At 43.0% G+C, this 14,813-nt stretch overlaps 1 protein-coding gene across 3 annotated transcripts in view; it reads left to right on the top strand.

Annotated features, from left to right (window-relative positions):
- The window catches only part of LRP5 (LDL receptor related protein 5), a gene marked incomplete at its 5' end in the record, with an annotated part of 238,636 nt that overhangs the window by 69,906 nt on the left and 153,917 nt on the right, over positions 1–14,813 (top strand). The window contains one exon of one of the 3 annotated variants that reach the window (XM_082318164.1): positions 5,591–5,690. The exons of 1 other annotated variant lie outside the window; for it this stretch is intronic. In XM_082318164.1, coding sequence (XP_082174290.1) covers positions 5,606–5,690 — 85 coding nt within the window. Of the gene's footprint in view, positions 1–5,590; positions 5,691–14,813 lie in introns of those variants that run through there. One more of the 3 variants, XM_082318163.1, reaches the window with a different exon arrangement.

Here is a 14,813-nt window from a genome sequence, read left to right as displayed (position 1 = left end):
GTAGACTTAAGGTGCAGCTCCAGTGCCAAGAATAGTTAATTTTACAAGCAGCTTTGCAAAGGTAGCTGTCATGGAGGTTTTAAAGAGAAACTCTTGATTGTACAGTGCAGGGAAATGTGATGACTGCTGTTCTGATAGCTGTAGCAGGGAGTGTAGTTGTAACCAGAAAAGCATTCAGAGTCCAAGAATCACCACCAAAAAAACCCACTGAACTATTTTTATGTTTTCAGAACTTTTTATGGTGACATGTTTCTCAGGCAGTGTCAGCCCCTCTGTTTCTGAGGTTGCTAGCCAGCAGGAGGCTTTGGAAACAGGCCCTTTACCCTTGCTGTCTCATTAACACAGAAAACCTTAAATGTTGTTTCACATGATAGCAGTGGGAAATTTTTCATACTTTTTTTAATACCAGTTTTCCTCTTGCAAACCTATGTGAGCCATCTCTCTCCTTAAACTCACTTCTGCCATGAAGTGTCTGTCCTGTAGCACTCTGATCCCTTGGCTTGCAATGTCTCCAGATTTCCCTGTATTTGAGTTACTGACATGTGAGTCCTATTTGTCCCTGTTGGAGCAGAAGCTCTTGGCAGATGGGCCTTTCCCTGAGCATCCTAAGCCTTTCAACCTTTTTCAACCCTTAAAGCTTTCCCAATAAGCATAAAGAGTCTTGTATAGAAAATTTAAATACACCAAGGTTTGGCTTGCTTTTCGTTGTTACTTTTAGGAGCGTCTTAAAAGTAGCATACAAACCACAGGCTGAAAGATCACTGATTTTAATCTAAACTGAAGAAGTTGCTCCTTTTTATGTCTGCATGGCAGATTGTGCTGGTTTAACTGTTCACATTAGAGTTTATCTGGGGAAGGGGGACAAAGAAGAGGAAGAAAACTGCCATGTAGACAAAGTTGGGTTGCTGAGATATTTTGGGGAATAATTACTTTGAACAAAATCTGCTGTTATCCTTGTGCAATGCCAGGGAAACTGCATGATACAAATAAAGGTATTATTTGCCTTACTGTCACCTTCTCTATGGATAAGGAGGTGGTGATGGTAACGTTTTCCCACCATGTCAAGCAGCTTAATGAGTGGCAGTGCAGTGATTTAGTTTCAAACATTAAGTATTATTTAGCGCTTAAGAAGCCACCTTTTTGAAAGCAGTGCCTAAAAGGCCCATGCAGCCTCAGGCCACTATTGGGCTAGCTTGTGCTGAGAAAAATGTTCTGAATGGGTAAGGCAGGTAAAGGAAGAGTGAAAATACCACCTGAACAGGACAAATATGAGCACCTGATGTTGGAGGAGAAACCAAGTGGTGTCTATAGAGCCTGTGATGGATGGACCTGGAGACTAAACCCAGGTTTTCTGAAGCTTGTCCTGGTGAGTCCTTGACCAAACCCATCCCTCACTAAGATTACTTCAGATGTCTCCTCAGGAGGTGTAATCTTAACTATGGCTGTTGTATGTATATGTTTTCCTTAGTATGTCTATTTTTTGGAGATGAGGGAACCTTCTGTAATTTCTGACTCATTCTAGATTACCTGTAAACATTTTCTCTTGTGATACAGGGTGAGAAAGAATAGGGGTCCCTACCTGTATTTAGTTTGAGAATGATTCCTAGCTGAAAGCTGGGAGAGGAAGTGTGAAGACATGTATTTGAGACACAGGGAAAGGAAAATGATGTTGTCCTATGGCCTTAAAAGTAGAGAAGGAAAATGTTTTGATGCTGTCTTTGTTTCTCACTGTTCACTTTACCTTCCCTTTGCAAAACACCAAAGAACATCCTCAGCCTATCTGGATCTAGTGACTTCATCTTGACTTAACAGTGGTGCCCCAGAGGAATAAAGATTGCACGTCTTGGTACTGATGTTCATCACAAAATAAACCTGGGTGTCATTTATAAGGCAGTAAATTCTCTTCAGGGGCTTCTGCAGTTGTCATTAGATGTTAGCTCTACAGGAGCTCAGACAGCTCTGGCAGCTGGGAGAGGATGCTGTAAACTGGGGTAGGAGGGAGAAATCCAGGAGGAGTAAACATGCAGAAAACATTTGGAGCATTTCAGTCAAGCCAAGTTTCCCAGCTGTGGTGGGAAGGCTAGGTTATCCTGGAGGACATCTCTAGGTGCTCAGATACAGCTGTGCTCTTTGTTTTCCCTCCTGCGTCTCTGCATGTCCCTCCTTTCTCCATCAGTGATGGCAATGGCAGAATGCAAGAACTGGCCTGCTTACAGCTTGGCAGGGGAGTGCTGGGCTCCCAGTCTGGATTTCACCCTTTCCTGCTTCCTACAGCCAGGCCCCAAACTTGCTGCAACTTCCTTCACAATATACACAGAAAAGATGAAAGTTAGGAAAATTATTCCCCTTGCTCCTTTTATTGTAGGAGAAACTGAGGAAATGCTAGACTGTGACTTGCCCAGGATTACACAAGAAATCTTACGTGAAATGGGGTATTGGCTGTGTTTTTGCAATCCTACTTAGGCCCTGTGAGCATACAGCAGTATCAAAAGCAATCCCTCTTTCTTCCATTAAGAGGAAGGATAGGCCCATGCTTTTGCCATCCTGGTAAATTTTTTTTTTGTTTTTGTGTTTTTTTTTTTTTAAACTGTTTTTTGCTTTCTTACAGAAATGTATATATCAGACATTTCAGGAATGTCACACCTTTGCCTCCCCTGGTTTTGCTGGAGGAATTCTTGCAGGGCTGGAAAACAGGTGGAAGGCAACTTTCTCAGCACATGGGTGAGGCTTCTTTTCAGAGTCACCCAACTTTAATTTCCTCCAAATTCCCCTACAACATATTAACTGAGTTTAAGATGGCATCTTTGGGGTTGAAGGAATACTGCATTCCTGGCTGCTACTAGATTTGCCATTGCTTTAGATCATGATGATTAACGTCTTTTTAGCGGAGGTGCTATGGTCAAAGCCTCAAAGATGCATCCTGGTAAGACTTTCTTCCCTAGTTGTCTCCCTCCATGGCCTGGCCTCTCTCCTCATTTTCTTTTAGCTTTGAGTCTATGACCCAATCTGCTAATTGCAGTAGACCTAGTCAGGAAGGAAAGGGGGTACCAGGCAAGAATACTCCACTCTGAAAATGAGCTCTTATACCAGATCCGTGCTATGGCGAAGAATGAACTTCAATGTGGTATGAAATCTGCGGTTTACGCCTATGAATAGTCATCCATCGCAGCAAGGTTGGCGTGTGGCTCTGATCAGTCACCAGTGGATCTAAATGGTCTCAATATCTCTTTTTATGGTGGGTACCTTCCTTTGAAAAATGTTCTATTTTGAAATCTGTCAGTCCAAATCCCTTTGTCAGTCAGTGTCATCTTTATCTATTTTAGCTTCTTGGATAAAATAGTGCTTCTTTCTCCAGTGCAGCCGCTCACATGCTGCTATTTCTCCCTGTTGGTATAAAATGCTGCCAATCCTAAATTGCCTATGCAGTTTGACAGGGTCAGATAGGGAGATAAACAAGCAACACTTGGATGGATCAGGGATAGCAACAGCAATATTACATCCTAGTGTGGGACCTTGGGCCCCAAGATACCAAGTGCTGGGAGCAGCTGCCAGCCGAAAGAGAAGTTGCTGCTCCCCCCCAGCAGCCTTATCGGCAGGCTCACCCACCCCACATGGCTTGACGCTCTCTTTGGTACTATGGGTAAGTCATCTCAGCAACCGGTCCCTGGTCCTGTTAGGGAGAGGGGGAGGACAGGGCAGGGAACCCAATTGCCCTGGTGGCAAGAGGGACTCAGGTGGTGCCACTGATGCCATCACAGGACAGCCTGGCTCTCTGTGGAGACACACAAACCAGTTTTGCATACGGGTGCTGCTCTTCTCCCAAGCTGATGGGTGTTTGGGATATTGGTGTCTATGCACCACTGCTCCTCACTGCCTGCTGCAAGTGCAACTGTTTCATGTGCTCTTTCTCTGTCTCTGGCTTTAATTATCCCTAATTAATGCGATGCCAGGACTCCTGGGTAATTTCCACGATGCACGAGGTTGGACCCATCAAAAGTAAAGTCCAATCACTGTCTTCAACAAAGAAATCTTTCTTCCAGTTATTTGTCTGGTGTTGGGCGGGTTTTTTTTAACAGATCCAAAACAAAACCCTTATTCAGTTGCTGTTCACACAAAGTTTTGCCATTAATGATTTACAGCAGCCCAGATTTGGGCTCCAGTTTATTACAGACCTTCTATCAAGAAAGACCAACTTCTAGTTTTCCTGTCTTCCAGAAAGTTGAGATTTTTCTAGGTTTTAAATGCCACCTAAAATGCCACCTTTTTAAAATACATGTTATACATTAAAGCAGCAGCAAGATACAGAAGAAGACTTTATTTTCCTTTGCAGGTCAACTTTAAGGTCAGCACTATAAGCCTTTTGTAACTCCTTGAAATTTTAAACTGCTTTCTTAGCTAAGTTGAATACCACTGACTTTAAAAACAAAACAAACCACTACACTTTTTCCCCTTCTGAGGAAAGGAAGTCTGAGGGGAAGTCTGCAATGGAGTAACCAACAGGACCTAAAACAATTCCTGAATATTTGATCCTGGTATTTGAGATGGGCAGGGATCCAAGGGGCACCAAGAAGAAGTCTCAGCTGCTGCTGTAGCACCTACAGCAAGGCAGATAAATTAGTACATGGCAACAGGGAAACCTAGAACTTGCTCATCTCTGAAATGAAATGAAACTATTAAATAAACTTAACATCCATTTGTTAAATACTCGCTTGTGATTTACAGCTCCTGCTTGGAGACGTGCAAAAATGGTTAAGGGGGTGCCAGGCAGACCCTTGTTGTTTCCATCTCTATACAAGGCCATCTAGCAACTTTTTTTCCTACTGTAGAATTGGTGTCAGTAGAAGGGAAAATGGAGACTCACATGGAAATTCTTGACTTCTTATGCTGTTTGTTTTGATCCCTGCTAGGGAGGTGGGGGCAGTATCTGATGTGCAAAAGGTGCAGGATGTTTCACTGTGAGCTGGGTGCTGCTCAGCTCTCTGCAACCTGTCCCCAGCACTGCAAAGGCCTCACGTCACGAGGCAGTTTCTGAATGCGCCTGTTGTTGAATGTAGCTTTCTTTGTAAAGTCAGGTTTTGTAGAAGTGTGGTTTTATAAATCCTTTGTTTTGGTGGGAGGAGGAAGGCAAAAGCAAACCTCCATCTGGGAAGAAAACAACCACCCATTTTCCTGGAGACAGAAAAAGGGGCGGGCATCCCCACGCTTAACTTCTAAATCTACCAAAGAAACGTTGCTTTTTGAACACGCAGCGAGCCATCGTCTCCGACCTTCCTGGCTGGTTTTGGAGTAATTGCTCCAGAAGGAACGAGAAAAAAAATAAAGAAGAAAACCTTCAAACCCCACCTCCTCCCCGCCTCTCCGGCCAGGTGTACCCACGCGTGGGGTACGCTGTGGCGGGACGGTGCGTCCTCGGCTCCTCCCAGTGCTGCGGGTGCGAGCGGAGGATCCCAGCCCCCTCCCTGGCGGCGGCGTGAGGAGGAGGAGGGTCGGTCGGCTCCAGCGCCTCCCCCCTTCCCCGCCTCCCTCCTCGCCGAGCACAGCGCCCCGAGCATGGAGCCTGCCTGAGACGCTCCGTGGGCTCCGGCAGCTGCTGCGGCGGCACAACATGGAGGCGGCGGCCCCGCCGCTGCTGCTGCTCCTGCGCCTCCTGGCCGCCTCGGTGCTGCGGTGCGAGCCGGGCTCGGCCGGGGGTAAGCTCGCCGGGGCGTCGCGGGGCCCGGGTCGGCGGGGAGGCGAGCGCCGCTGTCCCTTTTGTTGTCGGACTTGGGCAAACTTTCCCCGGCGCTCCGCCGGGAGGGCTGCGGGGGCCGCGGCGGCGGGGAGGGGGGCGGGAGCGGGACCCTGCGGGGCTGGGGGCGCGGGCCGGGCTCCGGCGGGGGGGGAAAGGACGCGCACATGGACGAGACGGGAGGAGGGACGGGAGGCTGGATGGGCCGTCTCCCCCCACTGCCCTTCCAAACTATTCCTCCTCGCCCCTCTTTTCTGCAAAAGGGGGGCGCAACAAGAGGAGGCCTCTCCTCTCCCTTCCCTCGGGACACGTCCCGCCGGGGGGGTGAAGCGGTTTCCCCCCGGGTATGGCTCAGGTAAACGCGTACAGTTGCAAAAAGAGAGACAAAAGTCGCCCACCCCGTTCTTCCGCGGTCCCGGCCAGGGATTTCTCTGGGGTTTGGAGAGGCGGGTGTCGGGTGTCGCTCATCAAACTCTTGGCAGGGCTGGGGAGGGGGTGGGGGGAGGGCGAGTGTCCCCCCCCCAAGCTCCGTTTTAAGGCTGTAGGCGGCGGGGGGTGGGGGGGGTTGGGTGGCGCTGCGGCGGGAGGAACCGGCCGGCCCGGCTGCAGGCAGCGGCGGGCGGGGGTCGGCCCGGGTCGGGGTGCGGGTGCCCGGCCCGGGTCCAGCCCCGCGGGCGCTGCCGGAGCTGGAGCCCGGCTGCCCCGTGCAGGCGGAGCGTTGGGCCCCTCGCTAACCCGCGCCCCGTCCCGGGCACGGAGCCTGCCCTTTGCTTTCCCTTTGCGATACATTTTTATGTGAACGTGCTAATACTTCAAAAGCACACATAAACAGAGGCAGTGCTCTGCCTGCAGCATCCGTGGGGAGAGGGCCCGGGTCCGTTCCCCACCTTTTCTCCCTGCGCCCTGCTTCGGTCCCGACTTTGTATCGCCGAAGATAGGGAGTTAGGGCTGCTGTGCAAGACTTCTGGTTTGTTGCTGCTGCATCTGATCTGCCTGCATACATCACCCCGCTGCTTCAGCAAGCTGAAGCCTAGTTGTGGAGATTTCCTAGGTAGTTTAGAAAACTCGGCAGTGTGGCCAAGGCTGTCAGAACATCACCTCAGGGCCTCTTTTATTAGGCCACCCACCTTTTCAAACCGTCTGTAATTGTTAGAACTGTCATTTAGAGCAAGAGAACTGACCATTTTCTGCTGGCATCATTGTTCTATATTTTTAGTTGGAGCTCTATGTAGGTGTGTATTATGTATTACTTATTCTGTCAGATCCTTTGCATCTCAGGATGCACCTTCTCCATACACATTGCCTCAGTCTTCTAAAAATGTTTCAGAAAACCTGAAGTGTGGCTTGTTCCTTTCTGAACACTTACGTTTGTGTAAAGACGTTCACGTTCCTACTTGATGGAACGAAGCTATGTAGCTTTAGGGTGAAAAAAACCCAACTTATAAGAGTCTTAAATGAAGAGAGAACAGGCTGATAGTGTGCATTGTAGGTTTCCTTACATTTACTTAATAGACTCTAATAGAAAGAAATATTTTTAAAAAGGGATAACTTTGCATTTGGAACTCTTAGGAAAATAAGAGTTCACAATAAAACTAAGAAGTGAGTTGTAACTTGGAGTTTGATTTTCATTCACCTCATTTTAGAGACAGTGATTCTTTTAATATAGTGTATGATGTTTTGTGTCAATAGTCACCATCCTTAATGTACTGTTTTTTAGTAATTAGCTAAACAGTCTTGGTTATAAATCTTAATGACATTGCTTTTGTTCTGCCTACTTAGTAGGAAGGTATGTGGTTCTTTTGTTAGGTTGATCTGGATGGTACTTTTAAGGACAGCTTATCTGTCCTTTTAGAAGGAGCATGGATGTGCTATGAGATGCTCTCCATGTTTTTAGTTCCATTCCTGAGAACTCCCACTCTGTAAGCAGAAGCCTGACTTTAAGGGACTTTACCTCTTAAAAGTATTTTCATGTGCTTATCTTACAAATACGTAAAAACATCTCTGCAAGATCGGGGATGTGCTGGAACTTCTGCAGTGTTAAAGCTTCTGGGAAGTTTGGCATGTTATAATAGATCCTGAATATGTTGTCTGTGAAATAATTTTGCTGTGAAGCTAAGTCCTTGCTCTATCTGTGGTGCTGTCGGGAGTGGTTTTATTTATGTGGCTTGAAATAATGATAAACCTGTTTCAGATATGGGTTATACTTGACTCTCACTGAGATAAGACAAAATTGCATTTGTGCTTCCTTGAAGGGAGGAATCTCTTGGCTGTGCAAAGTATTCAGGAACAAGATGGTTATGACAACAGCATGTTTTTGTCTGAAAATATTTTAAGTTCTGAATGTTTAATACTGCACAGCAGGTGTTTTATGTGGGGCTCTTAAAACCTGGGAGTAGTTGAGATAATTCTTGTTTAAGTTCTTGACTAAGAATTATCTCAAGCAAGAATTATTTTTACTTAAACTCACAAAAACTTCGTTAGCTGTTGCTTGTCATGTGCTAGAACATTTCCCAAAATTGTGTGACTGTATCTTAGTTTTCTTTAATGGAACGACTATTTGTCTGATATTAAGAAACACAAGATAAAGGAAGGTGAACAGAGAAGTGTGACAGGATGGTTACAAAAGTTTGAAACTAGGGATGCAGTGTGAAATAAAAAAGGCATTTCAGCACAATCCTAAAATCGCTTTTAATTCATACTGTTTTTCCTGGGGTAGCCTAAAGCTAATGAAACCTATCACTATGTTTAAATGTAGAATGTAGCAGGAAAGAACACTTGCTAATTTTATGACAGGGAAATGTGCTATGTAGGAGTCCTCAACTGCATTTCAGTGCCATTTCAATCAGTCTGTCATTGATTTAGGGGGCTATTTTCCTAGTAACTCCTACTAGCATGATGTGAGGGTCTGTCACAAATTATGGTCATAAATCCTCTTGAAATAGTGAGGAAATACTGAAACTCCAGACTGACTCTGAAGTTTAAGTTGATGCTTTCAAAGCACTGGATCTTCTCTCTCCAGACAAAGGATAACGGCTTTAACTGTCTTTCAGGTATGGTGTGTGAATTAATTTGTTACTGTTTAATTTTAAATTAAATCTCTGGATGCTTTAAAAATTACTCATACTGTAGATGCATTTGTAATACATAAATCCGCATGACACACAAAGTCAATACTTTAGAAGAGTGTGAATGTATTTCATCAATAGCTCGGTGTAAATTCCACCATTGCCTCTTGATGTTTTTGAACCTTCTTTTTAATCTCAGGTGCTTTAACTTTTATTTTAAGATTTTTTTTTACTTGTTTATAATGTAGTCATTAGTAAAATAGGCCATGGGTTTTGTTCCAGCTGTAAATTTTCTCAGTCCTGCATGTTTCTTGAATAATGCAAGCCAAGGTAACTTTTTAGCAAACATGGAGATTGTTTCTGGGAACTTCTTATCCTTTATTGTTATAGTAAGGTCTGGCAGCATAACAACAAATAAAGGTTACAAAACCTCTCCTAGAATACAGACACATGTGACTTATAAAGAGTGTCTAATGTAACTTTGCTTCTAGTTAAAGTTTGGCCAGCAATGTAGGGTTAAAAGTAGTTGTCTCTCTTTTTGTCAAAGCAGAAATAAAAGAAATTTCACTATTTGTGATGCTCAGAAATAGCTTTAATGACAAGGTTTAGTTTCATGTTAGATCAGTATTTTTTTGTGAACATACTGTATTGTATGAAAGCAACCTGCCATCTTGAGGTCGAGAACAATAACTAGGTTTAAATTCTTTGTTAGAAAGAAGCTATTGTAGGTAACTTTATTGCTCTTCATTCTAAGAAATCCTCTTAATTTTTCTGCACGTCTTTAACCCAAGAGCTATTAAACATTCAAAACGTTTGGCTTTAAGTTCAGAATTTCTCGTGGGAGTTGATGTGGCTGAAAAAAAACACAGCACTGAGAACACTTGAAGGAAACAGTTGTTATTTTCTGCTCAAGACCTTTGTGAAGAACTCAAATAGGTATCAACCTGAGCTTCGAGGGAAGACTGACAGTAGAATAAGTATCCCCCCAGTTTATGGCACAGGCCACCAATGGTGCAATTCTACTATGCACAATGGAGTCAGTATTTTGTTTAGAGATTTTGAGGCATATGGATTATTTTCCTTTTTCTCTGTATTGCTTTCCAACAGGACGCATCCAACAACACTGCAAGTTCACTTAGGGCACGAGCAAATAATTAGGATACATTCACTGTAGATGCTGGCTGGCCAAAGCCACGTGCTGTTTGGATGCTTGGGGCTTTCTGAAAAAGTCAAAGATGTGCCATCGCCTGACAGCCCACAGCTGGGACTTCTGAACTGGAAAAAATACTTCTGGAGAGTCCTACCCCCATTAAGTTAGGCAATGGAAAGTCTCATGATAGAATCAAAGGATATTTTGAGCAGTTCTTGAGATTTTGGGTGATTAAACAGTTGTAGTGAGAAGAGGTGAGAAAATGGGAAGTACGTCCCACAGAGTATTGTTCAGTACAGTTGTTTGTTAGGAGTTTATGGGCCAACAATTCTTTTGGTTCCTTCTCTTCCAGAAAAATCAGAACGTGGAGCTCACCAGTGTTTCATCTTTGTGGTTTCTGTTTGCTAAAGATTGAAAATAATTGTTAAGCCACAAAACTCTACTGAGAAGTTCCAAAGAGTGTAAAGAATGGGTGATGGGTTGGTAAGCGTGTTGAGGGTCCATGTAATAAACAGGATTTTTAAGTTAGCTGTTGTTTCCTTTACACTTGCTTGACTCACGCTTTGCCTGCCAACACTGGCAGATGTAAGGTGTCATTTTGTGTTGATGTTAAATCCATGGGTGACTTCTGCAAGGATGCCAGTAAATTGACATAAGCTTGATTTAAATTGGTTCATTTGCTTTGGCTGATAAAGGGCTTAAGGCAACTTCAACTGCTTTTAAACTAATAAATACTTTATATAAGTTTTTTGTGTTAGATTAGCTTAATGGGGACAGTCTGCTGGGTGAAGGAATTTCCTGACTGTGAATCGGCTACAGTATTGTCTTCACAGTACAAAGGTTTACTGCAATTGCAAAAACCAACACTGACGGCAAATGCAATAGTAAGTTCCTGGTGTGATTCAATAGTCTGAGAACCTCAAATGTTGGCATATGTATTTAAAAATGTCCCTGCTTAATAATATAATAGTTGTTGAATACTGTTTGGCACTTTGGCTTTCTGAAGTGCTGTATGAGTATTAGCTAATTCTGAATATTCTGCTAACATAGCTTCTATTGCTTATCTTTTATATGTAAGGAAATTGAGCTTCCCCAGTTTAAGTTGACTTCCTTTAAACAGTAATAAAAGTTGTCTTTGTGGCAGGCAGAATTAAAGTTTTTGAACTCTGGTCTTCCTGTTGAGACTATAGAGGTAAAACAGGTAATTATTATTCAATAAAACTATGAAGTGTGCTGTTCCTGAGCTATGGTGAAAAATTATGCAACTGGAGTAATTAAGTTGCAAGTGTGTTAGATTATAACTCTCCCCTCTACTATAAAAAGCGGAAAGATGGAAATTATATTTGTGTCTTTGGTGTGGTTACACAAAGGGCTTGATTTTCAGTTTTTTGTTATGGGTTCTTGTTAAAGAGCACGTGGTGTCCTGTGAAAGTGCAGTGCTCTTCCTTTGGTCGTTCTGTCCTTTTTCCAGGACCACTGTTGGCTTGAGTTTTGTCTGAGAGGGAGATGAATGAGTGAGTTACCTTGACGTGTCTTCATTCGGCTCAGGATTTGACAACATTTCGTGATGGTGATTCCAGAGGTTCTCTGTAGCCCTTTCTTGAGGTTGTCTTGAGTGTATGCTGACTTTAATTTCACTGTGTTGTTACATTAAATGTGATTCATTAAACATTTATTAATACTTCTTTTTGGAAGTGACCTTTTACACGTGCTAGTAAAGGTGATAAATTAGCCCTAGGGAACTCTTGATCCTCAGCCTGCAAGAATTAGATTGGAGGTAGGAGGTGGCAGTAAGTGAAGACAGAAGCTTGACGTCTTCTTTCTGCCGTGTTTAAGAGCCAAAAAAAAGCCAGAGAGTGTGAGCAAGTGTTGTCTGCTTTGTGTTTCTAAACCTCTTGGTGGATGAGGAGGAGCTGTGGAGTGAGTGGACCTGCTTAGTGAGTTTCTTGGTTTTTGGGTTTGGGAATCAAATAGTATTACTAATAATGTGATTTTGTAGACATTCTTTTTCTTTTCTGCTGTTCAGTGCTGGTTTTAACTAAATCAAGAGGAAAAGGAAAAAACATGATGAAAGTGTACCATGCTGCTACATTCTATAGGTTATTGATATGTCATTTGAGAACTTTTATGGAATACTGTATGTACTTATGGCTTAAGCCATATTCTCCAGGTTTTGAATTAGGGACAGATTATGCGTAACAGCTGTAATGCACTTAAATCCTTGTCAATAACTTCAGTGTACCTTCTGTGGAAATTTCAGTTTTACTTGGATTCCAGAATCATAGATGCTTTGTCCAGTCCTTGTACTTTTTTCATTCATTTTGCATGAATACATTCTTTTCTGTTCTTCCAAATTAAAACTGTCCTAGCTGGACTTCAGAAGGAAAAAAAAAAAAAGTGTTTAGCAGACCAGAAATGTAATTAATTTTATTTTTTTTTAATACAAAACTTCACGCTAGAGTATGGCTGTCAAGAAGGTGGAGTTGCTTCCTTTTATACCTTTATAAATTGAGAGGGAGACATATCCCTAGGCCTGCCTGGTGTACTTGTCTTTATATGAATTAAAAAAACAACAGCACAGACTGCCTAAGTGATAATATATCTTGTGGATCAACCAAAACAAAATGCTTTCGTGAGACTTACATTGCTTCAAATTAGCCAGCGTGTAGGATGTCCTGACCTACAGCTCTGCTTTGTTATGCCACATTTCTGTCATTCTCTTTTCTCTAGATAATTCTTAAAATAAAGATTTGGGTTTGGCTTTGCTGTAAGAGATGAAATGCTTTTTCAGTGGACTCACTATGACAGTCGTGGTCAGACGTACCCTGTTTTTGTTTTGCATGTGCTCCTGAAGTAAAGAGCTGGGCTGTCCATGGTGTAGGTAGGTGTTTTGCGGGTTTCCCACCTTGGCACATCTCTGGGAGCTTTCTTGATCTTGGCTTAGGCCACCTGAAGCTTTATTTCTTAGTAGTGTGGAATTTTTTTTTTCTTGTTTCTCAGACTTCCTAAATAACATAATCTTTATGTCTGGCTCTTCAGGTAAGACTAAAGGGTATTTTTTGTGACATTGAATGAGTGGTCTGCCAGCTACTTCGTTGTTCTGAGGTTTTGCTCCTTCTTGCACCCTGTGGGGTGCTTGGGCACTTTGTCATGTCCTTTTCCATCAGCCTGTCATTTCTAGGATGCTACGTAAGCTATGGAGTATTCCTATGTAACCATACTTTGTCTGAAGAGGCTGTTGAGGGTTGAAATCTCAGTGTGTCAAATTTTAGAAAATCTTCTAAGCTGATTTCTCTAGCTTTAGTTTTAGAAATGGTGCCTACTGGATATTTGAGGCGTTGTGAAAGGCCTTATGTATTTATTGTTCAAGGATTATTTCCAAATAATTGGTAAAGGACAGTTTCTACAAGTTTTTGTGCAGATATAAAAATAAGCTTTTTGGGACAAAGAATGCTTGCTTTAAAAGGACAATCACAAAGCCGTGGCATTTGGAGTAACCTAGGAAATGTTGCTGCTGTGTATCTGTCTTCAAATACTGTTCTTAGTTCAATCACTTAAACCAGTGTCTTGGTGATGCCATAAAAATATATTCTGAAATAGAAGTATATTTGTATCTGTTTTACATTTCTTATGGAGGAAGAGAAAAAGCAAGAGTTTGGCTCTTGGATAACAAGCTGTCTCTGCTGTTGACTGAATAATTCAAGGAGGAGAAAGAATGAAAGGTTATGACATTTATTCTCTGATGTCTAATGATAGGGGATGTCTGTATAACATAGTGTTCTTTCTTAGCACTTGTAGCTTAATACAAAAGCCAGAATGCTGTTTCTTGAACTCCTCAAAGCAGCAGAATTTAAAAAGGAAAAACCTAATCCTTTGTTTTATAGAAGGTGTCACCTTTGACCGCTGAGTCATAAATTACCCAGTGTTAGATGTATATTGGTCACTACTTATATTTTGCATATAGTTTAAAGGAGCTTTGGAGGCTTTAATTTGCATAACTAGTTATTTCAAATAAAGTGTGGCTTACTTGTGAATTCTATCCCATTTAAGGAAGGTCACTCATGGCCACCAAGTTTCCTATTTTCTCTGTCACACTTCGTTTTCATTTCAAACATTGGAAATTTTCTGGTTCTAGAACAATTGAGAAGCTCAGAATAGAGTTGCCTGCCCTGTAGGAATGAATTTTGACATAAAATATGATATAAATGATATAAATATATTTTTTTTCTTTCTTTGGATTTTTCTCTGATTGCTTCCCCTGCTTGAGAGTTGGCAGCTTGAAGTATGATGTGTTTAAATTTTTTTTTTTTTTTCTTCTGAGAGGAGGATGTCTTAGCCTCAGAAATATGTATTGGTGACTTACTTGGATGCCTTCGGCCGGGGCTGCACAGCTAGAAGGCGCGTCCCCTGGGTGGAGGATAGGGGATCCCTCTCTGGAGGGTGCACCGGATAAAATTGAAGAAGGTGCCGTGAACCAACGCAGCCTAAGGGAAGGCCACCCTGACAGAAAAACCACTGGCCCTCCAAGTCATGGGGGTTGGGCAGGAGGCCAACTACCTCCTTCCAGAAAAAAAAAATAATAAAAAGTTGCAGAAACGACGAGCATCAGAAATGGCGGGGATGGAGAAAATCGGTAACGAAGTGAGGAGGAGGAGATGGAGTTGGATCGGTCGTGTCCTGAGGGGGAAACCGACGGAAGACTGCGCTGTGGCCCTTGACTCCAGAGCACGCAGCCGCGGACCGACGAAGTGGAAGAACGATGTTCGCGCCTTGTGTGCCTCCTGGCACTGAGAGAATTCAGATCAGATCAGAGACTTACCTGGATGTGTCTTTCACAAAAGATATGAAAGCAAATTAAACTGCTGTGTTA

This window comes from Platalea leucorodia, assembly GCF_965183815.1.
Source record: "Platalea leucorodia genome assembly, chromosome: 7".
Lineage (NCBI taxonomy): Eukaryota > Metazoa > Chordata > Aves > Pelecaniformes > Threskiornithidae > Platalea > Platalea leucorodia.
The sequence above is the reverse complement of the archived record's forward strand: the minus strand, read 5'-3'. Positions and strand labels throughout refer to the sequence as shown.